Here is a 14812-nt window from a genome sequence, read left to right as displayed (position 1 = left end):
TCAGAGCTGGGTCCCCTATTCTGCTATTTTGGCAAGTCTCACTATCATCTCCACCTTGGTGGTTCTCTTACAATATTTCTGGAGGTGATATTTCCTTCATTTATTCTCTAGCATTCAATAAACATTGTGAAGCGACACTTAGCCTTAGGTGGAACTAAAGTATTCTTTTTAAAATGACCTAATTTAAAACAATCACCCAATTTTCAACATTGTAAAATATTTAAAATTATAACTTGCTATGTCACAATAGCCAGGGGCAAATCAACAATAACACCATATAGAAGAGAAATTGCTGTAAAATAGGCATTTTAGGACAGAATAGAGTATTTGGTCTCTGTTGTTCCATTTATAAAGTGGCTCATTAATAGTAAAAACAGTGGCTGCCGCATCACTGGTAATCAATAAAATATTTGTTGAATGAATAAATGAAGGAATGGGTCCTGTTTGTCTAATTCACAGATGTACTGGTCCCTGAGACCAGTGTCCGGCAGATAAAAATATTCAAATATTGGTGGAACAAATAAATATCCAAATACACTTCTTTATTCTGCAATCACTATATTGTGATTAAATTTGAACTTGATGGGCAGGTGCAGTGTTAAAACCTCTCCTGCTACTTGAGAGGCCAGGTTTCCAAGCCAATGCAGCTGAACTTTTCCCACTACAATGTAACCCCCCATGAGACAGAAGTTTGTCTGATTGAATTATTCCTTAATGTTTTCCATAAACATATAAATTAAAGGAATGAATACAGTTTTGCAATGAAAGTGGACAACATGGACCAATTATATAAAGACAAAAGTCACTGTACAAGAGAAACCCAAGTTCTCTTGTCATAACAATTTTCCTCTCCTGTAGTAAAAAAATCTTTCCTGTTTACTACCTTGAGACATTTTAGTTCAGAATTTCCAGCCTATGAGGACACTACCATGCTTGACATCCATGCAAGTGGGCCAGCACCTCTGATTAATTTTTAATACAATTTTTATGAGTTTTCTAAGTTTTAACCACAATCCAGGTAGGGGTGTATAAATTTAAAACAAACAAAAAATTGTCTTTCAGGAATGAAAAATAAATGTAATTTGAAATCAATATTCATGAAGTTGTGATTAATTGACTGATGACCAAATGATTACAAAACGTCTGTCTGAAACATCTACTCAAATTTATTAGCTTTGACCAAAAAAAAATTAAAAAACAATCTGAACCGGGTCAATGAAAGAATAATGCATTCCTAATCAATTTTTAATAGCACTTAAGATTTTATATTTTTTTAAACTTGCTTTTAAATAATTTATCTTTAAAATGAATCTGATTTAAACAAGGGGTAAAAGGTGTTCCATAGCTATTTGATGGTTTTCTTAGAAAAGAAATTCAATTATGACTGACTTTTTATTACTGAACTACTTTATTAATAATAATACATCTTGCACTTACATGAAGGCATCAGGCCAACAATCTCAGAAAGTCCATCAAATGGGATCTAAGATTGAGCTCCAATTCTAATATTATCTGTTGCTTTACCTTAGCCAGGCATCAATTTCTTCATCTGTGAAGGAAGGCCAGGAAAGGCCTTCATAACAAGCCCTAAAAGCCTTACTAGTCCTACAAGGTTGTAATTCTAAGGGTTTAGGAGATCCTGACCTATTCCAGGCATTACCATGTATGTCACTAAACTGCTGGGCTCACCGGTTCCTCATAAGGCTACTAAGTTGAAACAGAAATTAAGCAGAAAGACAGTAAGCCATGTAATCTTTTGTTTTCCTTTTGGATTAGTGAAAACATCATTTAATATTTTGGTCCAAGCAACTTCTATTTAGAACACAATTAGTAAAAAAACAAATAGGAAATGTCCTTCATGGAGAGGAAATAAAAGATAGTTCTTGACCTTAAGCCACTTGCATTATTAAAAACAAAGCCTGGGGAATCAATCTGGACCTAGAGAGAGTCCCATTCAACCTGTATTGCTAATGACGTTATTTGGCTATGTATGTTTGTGTTTATCCGCAGAGCAGTAAGGACAAAGCAGATATGTTGTAGTATAATTCTGTTGGTGCTTATGCATATAGCAATATATGAATTAAAATGTTTGCAAGGATATGTTCTAGATGTTAATTGTGGTTACCACAAAGGAAAGAGAGGTGAGGCAACAGTATAGAGAAACTTTTGCTTATTATTTTATATATTTTAAATGGCCTAACCTTCCTAAAATGAGCCATATAATTTTTATAATTCTCAAAAAGCAAAATAGTCAATTTTGAGGTAAAGATAAAAAGGTAAAAGATATTGTTTAAAATAAAACAGCCATACAATAAAGGTAGGCTATGGCTAAGGGAAATATTATTGTTTGCAGAATAGTCACTTAGTAGCAGGTACTAGGTAAATTAGATGCAATCCTTGACCTCCAGAAACATAGTCTGGTAAACACATAATCAACTATAATACAATGTGATCAGCATAGAAATAGTTATATGACTAGAGCATTAAAACTGCACTCAGAAGTTGGAACAATGATCAGAAATGTAAAAAGACATGTTGGAAATAGTAGAGATTGTAATATCCTATTTAAAATACAGGTCATGATTTTAACAATTTATCCTTGTGACTAGATATTAATACCGATCACCAGGATTATTTACAAAAATGAACTTACCTATTAAGCAATGGAAAAGTCTTTTTAAAGGAGTGCCTTCAAGCCAGTCATGGTGGCATATGACTGTAATCTCAGTATTCCGAGAAGTTTAGGCAGAAGTATTCCAAGTTTGAGCCCAGCCTGGGCAACTTAGGGCCTTAGCAAGATCCTGTCTCAAGATTAAAATTTGTAAAAAGGGCTGGGGCTGTAATTCAGTGGGAACACTTTGGTTCAGTCCCCAGTATTGGGTGGTGTTGGTGGCAGTGGGAAGGGTCTTCAACATGTCTTCCTGCTGCACTGTTTTCAGGGCTGAGCGTGAATCATATACCTCCTCCAGGCCTTAGAATGAGACCCTAAAATACCATGTTACCTACCAGTGTGGGCAAGGTGAGAACAGGAAAGATATCAGTAACCCTGAAACATGCCTAGCCAAGATGACAGAAGGTGACAACCTGGAGCTTTCTCATTCTAAAGTCTGGGCTCCACAGCCAAGAATGTGAATGATAATTAGAAAAACATGAGAATTCTGGACCTCAGATAAATACTCAGGAAACAGCCAAATCAAATGACTGGAACATGAGCATTAAATATAGACGCAGTATGACTATTTGACACAGTTCTCTTATTCCAAGGAAATGATGGTCTCCAATTCCTAAGAAATACTGTAAAGTTACTGAGTTGTTGAGAATACTTCTCACTGCCACATGTGAGCCAATTTTGAACTGGATTTGGGATTCTTCAAGTAAACTACCAGCTGCTGCCATCACGATTGCCAGGTTCTTCTGTAGGCACACATTGCCTTCATTTAACACATGACCCAAGTAAGATGTGTTGAGGGCAGGGATTTGTCCAAGTCCACTGAGTCCAGAAATTCTTGCTCTTATTACCCACAAGCTGCTCCTTCACAGTATGTGGTCTCTTTTTCAGAAAGACTAAGAGTACATTATTCCTTGGTAGTATTTCTAAATCTCCCAACTCATAGATAGTTGTTTGCATAATTTATCACATCAATCATTCCTCACTTAAAGCAAGTTGCAGTTAAATTTCCAAATCTGTTATATTTAAGATTCATTTAGGAATATATAGATTTATTTTCTTTTTCATCGTTAGGAAATGCTAATTTATAACCTCACGAATTCTCCCTTGGAGTTCAACAACACAGTGGTACATTTCATACTCAACTATGTACTTGAAATAAAAGTGTTAAAACGCATTCTGCAAGAGGATGGCTCACACTATTTGTAGTAGCTTTCTCATTTATGAGTGCAAATCTGTGTCCTGGCAGAAATCCTTGTCTCATTTTGGCGGAAATCAAAAAAGGGCCAACAATGAAAGTCTGTCTTGAAGGAAGAGCTGAGAATGTTTCCTAATTATTTCTGGATACAAAAGATAAGGGGGGAAAAGTCATTTTTAAGTGAATTACTGTGCCCTCTGGAAGCACGTTGTGTCACGTGAAATGGAAAAGAAGCTGGGAGACGCTGAGAGAAGTTTTGAAATACGTAGTAAAACAGATAACGTCTCTTCATGTCTTGACCTTGCCACATGTTTATGTGTGGGGTTTAATCTTTAAGAGAAAAGCTCCTCCTGCCCCCATACAATTTCCCTCGGAAAGATCTGGGGATTTAAAATCGCCTATCAATAGCTCCCTTCCTTCTCATTCTTAGTAACAGCTTCTGAATTGCAGCTCCCGAATTGAAAAGGCTTTTTTTTTTTTTCTTAAGGAAGGAAAAAGCCTGGGCGACCGCGAGTTTCAAAAACGCGTTTCGTTCTCTCGCCCGGACGGGCTATGGCCCTGGCGGGCCTCCGTAGCCGGCCTCGCGTTTCGCCAGTTGTGGCGAGGAACCACTGTCGGCGGGACTTCCGTGTTGGCGGGATTCTGAACGCTGCCATGGCTCAGACAGTGCAGAACGTTACACTGTCTCTCACTCTGCCCATCACGTGCCACATTTGCTTGGGGAAGGTAATGGGTGATTGCGGGCACAGCTACGAAAAGGTGTTGGGTGTGAAGTATCCGCCGGGGTCGGGGGCGGTCTCCGCGCTGGGCGGGGACGGGCGTGAGGCGCTGAGATCGGAGGCAACGCCGAGTGCGTTCTCCTCAGGCGTTAGGAGGCCGCATCCAGGGCCACCGAACTTGCGTGCTGTGATTAATGGGTTCATCTGGGCGCCTTTCAAAGGAGGATGGCAACGTGCTGGAGCTGACTGGGAGGCGGCCCTGACCCCGTGGGCGGCCTCACTGCGGCTCGCGCCGGCCTCGCAGGAGGCCCCGTCAGAATCGCAGCGCCGCAGTGTTTTAGCCCCATCTGCAACTCCGCGTGGCGTGTAATGTAGCCCATTAAAGCGCATTTCCTAGAAGCCTCGCCTAAGGTTCCTTACTCCCCTGCTCAGCCAGAGTGTTTGTGTGCTGGGGCCTAATGCGGATTGGGGAGTCTTTTCCATTTTAAAGTCCTTAAAAATAAACAGTATCTGTCCAAAGGTAGTGTTTAGAGTAAGAGGTCTGGTCTTTAAATCCACAAAGGCATCAGTCACGAGATAGAATACTCTCCTTGTGATACAGAAGGTGCCTAATGTGTTGGCGAAACTATGTGGAGAAAGTAGTTCTGAATTAGAAACGGAGTTTTGTATCTTGTGTTGTCTACCCTTTCATTTCCGTTTGTATTTCTCATTTGGTCTTTTTTTAAAAAGCATTTTTTTTTTATTACCTGGATCAAAAAGGGAAAATATTGGCTCAGATTTTTCCCCCCATGCTGAATTTTTTTTTTTTTTTTTAATTTTTGCAGCGTGTCTATGTCAGCCGCCAAAGTGTAGACTGAAACTGCAGCCTCAGGCTTAGAATTGATAATGTTAATCTCAGTGCCAGCCAATATGATCACTTGTCTAGATATTTGAGGTTTATTGTGAACTTACTGAGTTGAAAAAGTAAAAGTCAGGATTGAAGCAACTGATAACTCTAGGTTACAGACAGAATGAAATGACAGCAAAATAGCTGATGTGCTGTGAGAGCACTTTAAGGGATGGCTTGATCAATTTTGACTGGAGAGCTCAAGGATGGCCACATTGGGGGTGGTATTTGAACTGGCGTTTGCTACCACTGCCTACAGACATGGCTGGTGGGGGAGGGGGAGTGTTTCTATGTATTTGCTACAGTTCCTGTACATGTAGCTTCTGACAGATTCCCCAGATGTGTTAAATTCTGAGTGAATTTTGTTCAACAGTAGCTTTTGAGCTGATAAAAATATCGTGGGAAGATAATTTCCTTTTGGTCTTAATTGTACATTAACCAATTTCCATTAGTTAAGAAGCTGTGTTTTGTAATTGTGCTGGAAATGTGTTCTGCCTGTTTGATTTACCAAACCTCTGCTTTTTGTATTTAACAAAAGTGATACCTGATAGAATATAGTGCTTTGCAGATTACAGAATGCTTTTCTTTTATTCTTTCATGTATTCTTCACACCAGTGCTATGAGATGAACAGGGTTCTCTGTCTCTTTTCTTTGGAAGCTAAGACTTAGAGCCTCTGGTAGTGAAACTTCTGTCATTAGTGCCTTCGTTTGGTTACTTCCTGAAACATTCACTTGAACTCATCATGTCCGCAGACACTTTTAATGTTTTCAGTATTGGTTAACTTTGTTCTAAAATAAAAATTATATAAAATATTAACAGTTTGTAAATAAGCATTTTTTTTTTTTCTGTTATGGACTCAGGTATGGTGACTGAGGGGCTGAGATTTTTTGTGGGTTTTTTTGGTACCAGGGATCAAACTTGGGACCTTGTGCTTGCAAAGCAGGCGTCGGAACCACTGAGCTAAATCCCCAGCCCCTGAGGACCTGAGTTTTATGTTCAGGTTCTACCACTTACAAAGTTACAATGACCTGTATGACCTTGTATGAATGACTTAACCTGAGTCTCAGTTTCCCAGACTGTAAAATGGGAATGGTAATAGCATCCTTATATTTTTGAGAGGATTAAATGAAACACAAGCAATTTTTACCAAAAAAATACAACCTATAACATCCAGTAACTCTTTGCCTTTATTGTGGGCATTGAGACGGGCCCTCAGACTGAGGAACCAGCCTTTCCTGATGAGCATTAAGCATTTTTTCCAGTTGCTTTATAAGATCAGTGCACTTCTCAAAATTGCCACAGTACACTGAGGATTGTAAACAACAGTTTGTATGACTTGCCTTTTCTAATCCAATTTGGTTGTGCTACTAACCATTCAACACATACCATATTTGTGGGGTACTAGATATAATTATGAAGTATCTTTCGTTTGGAAAGGAATCAAGTTTTATATAGCTGCACAGTATTAAGATTTCTGCTTAATACTAAGGGCAAGCTTTTTGGTTGAAATAACCAGAAATGAAACCAGATTCTTTACAATGTAGGAGTGCCTGCCGAGGAATACTACCAAAAGGATCACTTCTTTCAGGGAGGACTACTTGCTTTGCTTTTCACCTATATTGTTTAAAAATATTGAAAGAGGTAGGGACAAAGCCTTATGCAGCTTAGAGTCCTCATTCGGGGTGGTAAAATTCATTAATCACTGGAGACAGTTCCAGCAGTGAATCACTGTTTTCACTGTTGATTGACCAGCAGATGATCCACCTTCGTACATTGACCTGTGTTTGACTTCTCATTGCCTTAGAGGATCCAAGAGTGGATTTAAGAATTAGGCTTGCATATAATTGTCATAGTGTGCTGTAATACAACTTCCACATCCTTTTCTTTTTCAAATTAAATTTGATGAATGTAATCATGTCATACTTAGACTATAATAAAAATTAATTCAAAGTAGTGATATAGCCTAATAATTATCAGGGGTGGTATGTAATAGCTGACATATTTACTTTATAAACAGAATTTCAGTTTATCTGTAAAGCATTCCTCTTAGGAATTAGAGATGAAGATAGGAGAGGGGAAATGGATTATCTTTTCTTTTATCTAGACAGGAATGGGAAGGCATTATTAAATGACTTAGTATACATGGTTTACATTCTGAAGCAAAATTCTGGCCCAGAGCCAGAGATTTCTTAAAACAGTGTGTGTGGGAGGGAGAGAAATTTAGGTACTTTATTTGAAATATTTCCAAATACTCAAGGTTGAAGTGGTAGGTCCCTTATAATCATTTCTTTACCACAGCCTAATTCCTGTTCGCAGTCTTTCTAGGTCTTCACTAGGGTAGCCTATACTATTTTGACAAGATATTTTAAAAGAATAATACTGTTTCAAGAATAATATCTTTCAAGAGACAAAGTTGGCTCTTGTTTCTAATAAGAGTGCCAGTAGAGCAGGGAAGTTGATTTTAAGTATAATTATCAAACTAGTTGATACAGCTGCCCTGTAGCCTCTTTATTCCCATCGCCTCATTTGTACCTAGTCTCTCACTTCTTTGGGGCACATGTCTATTTCTTATTCTCAAATTGTTGCTTATGGACCCTGCTCCAAGGAAGAAAAAACTTAATTTAATTGAAAGATCATGTGTTTTTTATAGTTGGATAATATTGGAAACAAATCCAGGCTCTGGCATTTATATATGTATCATTTCCTTGAGTTTGAGTTTCCACAGCTGACAATATACTTGATATTACCAACTCCATTAACTTTAGGAAGATTCATTGTGAATATTCTAGACCAGTGATTCTTTGTGGGATAGAGGTATATTTTAAGGACCTTTGGCAATGTCTGGTGACATTTTGCTTGTCCGTAGGAGGGGTGCTATGCATCTAGTTCGTAAAGCCCTGGGATGCTACTGTTTAAATATATAACAGTATACAGGACAGTCCTTGTGTTGGTCAGGTTTCCATTGCTGGGACAAAATATCTGACATGTACAACTTAAATTCAGAAATTCAGGAACTTTATTTTGGCTTACAGCCAGAGGGTACCAACTGTGGTCAGGTACCTTCCAGGCAGAAACATCATGATGAAATGGCATGGCAGACAAAATCTGTCCATCTCAACACATCCCAAAGGAGAAATAGAGAAAAAGCCAGAGAGAGAGAGAGAGAAAGGGACAAGGGCTAAGAATACACTTTTCCAGGTTATTCCCCCCAGTGACCTACTTCCTCCAATGAGGCTCTGCCTTCTAACAATATGTTCAGCTGTGAACTCATCAGCTGATGAGGTTAGTTTCCCATAATCACCTTTCAAAAGTCTCACCTCTGAATACATAAATCTTTTGGGGGAGATCTGTGTTCCAAACCATAACAGCTACCTACAACAAAAATTCTATAGACTAGAGTGTTAGTAGTGCCCAACATAAGAAACCCTGGCGTAAGCCAATGTGTAGCTTGTAGTAGGTAAGTCTAGGATGATAGGAATACAGTGGTACCTCAGTTCTCGAGGTACAATTTGGTTCACAAACAAAAGTGTTTAGCAAAATTTTGTGTTTGTTTGCAAACTCTACATCGGGTGACAAAACAACCATGGCCATCTTTCCCCTTTCCAAAATTGTGGAACAAAATAAGTTTGTGAACTGAGGTACCACCTAATGGATAACAACTTTAAATTTAATCATCCAAGTATATTTGCTACTTTAAGAAAAGAGTTTTGGAGGTAGTCTCTAAAGACTGAAACATCTTCAGATAGAAGAAATAAAATTGCATAATAGGAAAACAGATTATAGGGTGTGGCACCAAAAATTGCCCCCTCCTACTTTTTATTTTTTCTTTTGCGGTACTGGGGATTGAACCCAGGGCTTCAAACTGAGCTACATCTCACTCCTTTTTAAGATTTTTAAAAAATTTTTATTTTGAGACAAGTTCTCACTTAGTGGCCCAGGCTAGGTTCAAACTTATGATCCTCCTTCCTTAGCCTCCCAAGTATTATAGATGTGGGGATATAGGCATGTGTCCCTAGGCCTGTCAAGAGAAGCCCACTTTTTACATGGTACTTTTTGCTCTTCCTCATTCTCACCAGCCTCAGGGGACATAACAGTAGGGTATCTCTTCAGCATGCTTACTCTAGATGAATTTGGAATTGTACATGTCACTTACCCTTGCCACTTTGGCCTTGGATTTTTATTTCAAAAGATTACTGTTTTATTGCCACAGATTCATTCAGAAGTAAATTGGACAGAATGATCAATAACATTGACAAATTATGATCATTTCTGTGTCTTGGGAAGATACTAAAAATCTGTTTTGGTATTTTATATAGCGGGATCTGGGCAGAGGATGAACAAAAACTGAGGGAGACCTAGATTCTTTGTATTTTACTATTGCTGGTTACAGTCAAAGGACAAGTAACTTTTCTTAGTAGTTCTTTTTCCTTTGTAAGTTTCTAGTCTAACCTAAATTTATATCACTGCCCAGAAATCATCATCTGATAAGTACTCAGTTTGAATAAATGAATTAGATAATAGTTTCAAAAATCCAACACACGAGCCGGGGATTTAGCTCAGTGGTTTCGCCGCCTACTGTCTGCTTGCTGCGCAAGTGCAAGGACCTGAGTTGATCCCCAGTACCAAAAAAAAAAAGTCCAACACAATGAGAGTGATATTGCCAGATATTGAGCACTGCAAACCATTCTCTAGTATGCAACAGTGTTAATGGTCCTTAATGACAAAGCCAAATAGTCTGCCTGTAGTTGTGTTTTTGTCATTTTGGTATATTAAAAATGGAGAAAAAAAACTTTTTTTTTTCCACAGTTTGGCAGTGGCCATGATCTTTTACTTCTTGGGAGACTTCGGGGAGCACTGTCTTGGTCTTTCATTTTAGTACATCAAAATTCACTTATATTAATCCTATAGTCTGCAAAGTATTATGTAGGTGCTATAGATGGATACAAAGAGCAGGTCACTGATTCTGTACCCAAGGAACCTGAACTCTAATAGGGAAAGCAGGATGTGTGCAATTTCTAATTAAGATACAATGCAAAAAGAAATGAACATTAAATAAATGAATGAGCACCCTATTAGATGAAGAGATGGTTGTGTTAATCAACTTTCTGTCACTGACAAAAATACCTGAGGTAATCAGTTTATGAGAAGGAAAGGTTTATTTTGGCTCAGTTTTAAAGTTTTCAACTGATGACCGATTGGTCTCATTGCTTTGGGGCTGTGCTGGCACAGTACATCATGACAGGAACTTATGGAAGTGAAAGCTTTTCACTTCATGGGAGCCAGGAAACAGAGGAAGAAAAGGAACTAGCTAGGGTCCCCATACCCCTTCAAAGACATCCCCCCAGTTATTTAACTTGCTTGCAATAGGCCCCATGTCCTATAGGTCCCATCCCCACCTAGTAGCACCATAGGCTGGGCACTAAGCCTTCAATAATGGGCCTTCGGGGGCCATTCAAAATTCAAATTATAGCATTCTTCCCCAAGACCTCAAAAGCTCATGCGTTCTCACAAGTAAGTTCACTCAGTCCATCTCCAAGAATCCCCAAGATGTTAATGTTAAGATCATTCCTCAAAGGTCCAAATTCAAAGTCTTCTTTGAGACTCAAGGCATACTCAGCTGTGAGCCCTGAAGAGTCAAAAAATAAGTTACCACTTCCAAGATAAAAATGACATACAGTAAACATTCCCATTCTAAAAGGGAGTAATGGGGCATAGAAAGGAAGGATAGGACCAAAGCAAGACTGAAACCCAAGGGGCAAGCATCAAATCCTAATGCTCCATGTCTGGTTTCAAGCACAGTATAGTAGAATGTGGGCTTTTGAGGGCTCAGGTATCCCCGCCCCTATGGCCTTACTGGCTGCAGCCCACGTGGCTACTCTCTGATGACTGCTTACTACCTGCAGCTTTCTTCAGGCAGGCATTTCACATCGCTAACTTCCAAGGGTCTTCTCTGTAGTTTCAGCTTCACTCTTATAGCATAGCTGCACACATCTCCCTTTCAGGGCCTGCTTGCAGAGGCTTCAACCCTGTCCCATGTATCTTGGTCTTCCAGGCTTTTCTTTGAAATCTTGGTAGAATCTTCCATAACCACGGAACTCTTGGAGTTTCATGTCTGTAGAACTAGATCACGTTTTTTGAAAGCTGTACTGTCAGCAAGGACAAACCATTGTTGTTTTGCCAGAGAGCAGTGAAAGCTGCTGATCCATATTTAGGAAAGTACTCTGGCATTAGTGCGAAAAGTGGATGGATGTGAACATTTAGGAGGTTGGGAGGAGGTCATTGCAATAGATCAGGGATTTTTTAAAAAATGAGAACCTAAATTCAATTTTGGGGTGATGAACATTTGGTGGTAGGCTTGCTGTGTGGCTATTTTGAGATGCATATTTTTTCCTTAAGATGCCTGAAATCTGATTGCATCTTACAAGTGATTGAATCTTACAATTGTAGTTAGTGTTTTTCATTCTTTTCACTTAGTGGCATAGTTCATAAAATATTAATGGATCTTAGAGATGCAGGGCTTCTTAGACTTGATAACTAATACCAGGATTTGGTGACCGATTGGATGATGAGGATAAGTAAAAGAGGTGAGTTAGAGGCAGCTCTCTTTTAGCCCCAAGTAGAGAGAGGTGGTGCTGCCATTAACTTAAATTACACAGGAGGAATGCAGGAAGAGTGCAGAGGAGGCCAGGTTTGATTTCCAACATGTATGGTTGAACCTGCAGGATTCTTACATGGATTTGGCTCCTGGGATATAGTAATACTATTGTGTGCATGTGTGTGTGTGTGTGTGTGTGTGTGTGTGATTGCCCTGTGAAAGTGTCTGTGCTGAAATCCATTATTTAATGTTAACACCAATATGAAGAGGGTACTAAAGCTGTAATTTCAGAGATAGAAACTGATAGCCTGGAACAGTGATGGCATACTCTTTAGAGCTTTCAATGATATAAACAGCCTGCTGTGGCACTCATTACATAGGTTTGCCACCACTGCCCTAGAAACTAAAGGTATTACTGTGTTCAAAATTGAAAAGCTCAGTAAGTGGGAGAGCTAGAATTGGCCCCAGGTTTGCCCTGTTAAAACCTCCTATTTCTTATTGAGTGAGGTCCACCATATACAGAGAGATTCCGAAGTTGTTAGCATTGAAGCACGACATTATATATAAGATTAAGAGAAAAAAATAGAACATATCAGATAAAATGGCCCAGGTCAAAATGTTGGCAAAAGCAATTTACCATCCTCAGTATCCTGACTATATGCATCTCACTTTCTGATCATGTTTCCATCATACTCACCAGCATTACTCCAGCCTTATCAAGATCCATCCATTGACTACCTCTTTTTCATTGTCATCATTACCACCTAAGTACATTTGTTTCCCTTCTTATTCATGGTCATTTATTATCATCAGTCCCCTTTCTCTATTTTCTCTTTGGCAAAACCCCAACTCTGCATAAACCAAAATACTTATCTATTTCCTGCCTGAACCTGAACAGCTAAATTTTGGTTAAAAAAAGCATATACCTCTCCTAATTGGTCTTTGAATTCAAAACCATAGACTTCAAGTAGGACCTAACAATGTGGAGCAGTCTTGCTACGTGTCCCTAGTAAGCCTACTTTCTTTCTATCTTTTCAAAATGACTGTTTTATTCTCCTTTTCTCAACTCTATCTCCCACCTCCCTTCTCACTTTCAGCTAATAACCTCACCTTATATTTAATGAGAAAATATAAACAATGGGGGCATTTGGAACATGAATTTCTTCATCTTTCCTATCAGCAGATCTTCCAACCCCTTTATATTTGTATTCACATTTCTGCTTACCCTTCTGTTACAAAGGAAGAGGGAGCCATACTCCTGTATAAGACAATCTCCCCTTGTGCTTTGGATTCTATTCCCTTTTTGACTTAGGAATTTTGCTATTTCTAGCCATAATACTCCCTCCTTTCTCTCTCACTAATACTCCTTTTTTTCTGTACCATTCTCTTTGACATTCCTAACTGGTCCAATTGTCATGCTTTCTTTATGTCAAAACAATCATATTTTATGTCTTCACTTTGTCTTTCATTGTCTTTCGGCCTCCAATCTAGTTTCTGTCTCAACCATTTGATGAAACAGTACTGCTTTTCAGTAACGGATCACAGTAATTTCCTCTCTTTTCAGTTTACATCAAACTCTGTCTCTCAATATTTTATGTATCAGCCACTATTCCATCTTGATAAACTTCTCTTGACTTCTGTAATACCTTATTCTCTTTTCTGGCATCACAAGTACCTTCCTTTTCTGTTTCCTTTTTTTGGTACCTCTTTATTTGCTAGAATGCTGTCTTCCCTGGCTGTTTTGTCCATGTAGGGCATGTTCTCCAGTGCCATGATTTTAAGTGCCATTATCTTCTATGCCACTAACTCTCAAAACCTTGCTAGTCTTGTCCACTTAAAAATCACCTTGGCATAAGAAATTTAATATGACCGGAACAAAATTCTTGATTTTTACCATGTGTGGAAACTGCTCCTCCTCTGTCTTTGGCATTTTAGTAAATGATAACAGCAACTGCTGAATTGCCTAAAACCATTTTTCAGTTTGCGGAGCTCTTTAACCTTTACTGTGGGAGCAATTACATAGAAAATACTGATTGCTTTTAAATGTGTTTCATATGGGGGAAAAATCTTGAATTCTCTTATATGATATGCACAGTTCTATGTCTTGAACATTGTCTTTCATCTGTTTTCAGATGAACTTATAACTTAAACAAATAAATTAAGTCACCGATATAAAAGTAGTTACCAATCCAAGGAGATAACTCCTTCTACTTTAGCTGAGCTTCAGTATAAGGTACTTCTTAGAATATTTGCAGGGATATAGGATACATGTATGTATTTGGGTTGCAAAATAGATATGCCAGTGTCTTCCTGGTATTTAGTTTGGGATTTTTGTGCTCTTAAATGATCTCCTGACATAGAGATGAAATTAAAACATACACAAACGTATAATCTGGACTTTCCAATCACTTGAATGTTTAAGAAACAAATCCTGCAGTGAAAGTTCAGACTTCTGTGCCATTTGAGATTGACCAAGAAATGCCTTAGAGATGAGCATTCACTCCTGGCTTCTGGTAGAACTTTGGAAAAAAGAATTTGAGACACTGGGCTTCATGGGCTTCATGATATTTTTGGCTTTTTGTTGTTGTATTTGAATAGATCTTGTCAAAAATGGATTAGAATTACCTTTCTCTGAAAAGAAGTTTAAATTCATCCTTAGTTGTATTCCCTGTTTTCTTTTCTTAGATTAGTGTTCATAATACAGGGAGGACCAGAATAAGTCCTGGAAAGCTAGACTGAGAGCAG

The 14812-nt window shown here is 38.5% G+C and overlaps 1 protein-coding gene across 1 annotated transcript in view; it reads left to right on the top strand.

The window, feature by feature from the left end:
* The first annotated feature begins 4436 nt into the window (after positions 1-4436).
* Obi1 (ORC ubiquitin ligase 1) overlaps positions 4437-14812 on the top strand; it is a 50985-nt gene continuing 40609 nt past the window's right edge. Inside the window, exon 1 of the mRNA XM_004845220.3 lies at positions 4437-4592. Coding sequence (XP_004845277.1) covers positions 4521-4592 — 72 coding nt within the window. The 5' untranslated portion in view covers positions 4437-4520. The remainder of the gene's footprint in view (positions 4593-14812) is intronic.

Source organism: Heterocephalus glaber, unplaced genomic scaffold (genome assembly GCF_053883595.1).
Source record: "Heterocephalus glaber isolate CG9 unplaced genomic scaffold, H.glaber_assembly_v1.0 deba00001577, whole genome shotgun sequence".
Lineage (NCBI taxonomy): Eukaryota > Metazoa > Chordata > Mammalia > Rodentia > Bathyergidae > Heterocephalus > Heterocephalus glaber.
The sequence above is the reverse complement of the archived record's forward strand: the minus strand, read 5'-3'. Positions and strand labels throughout refer to the sequence as shown.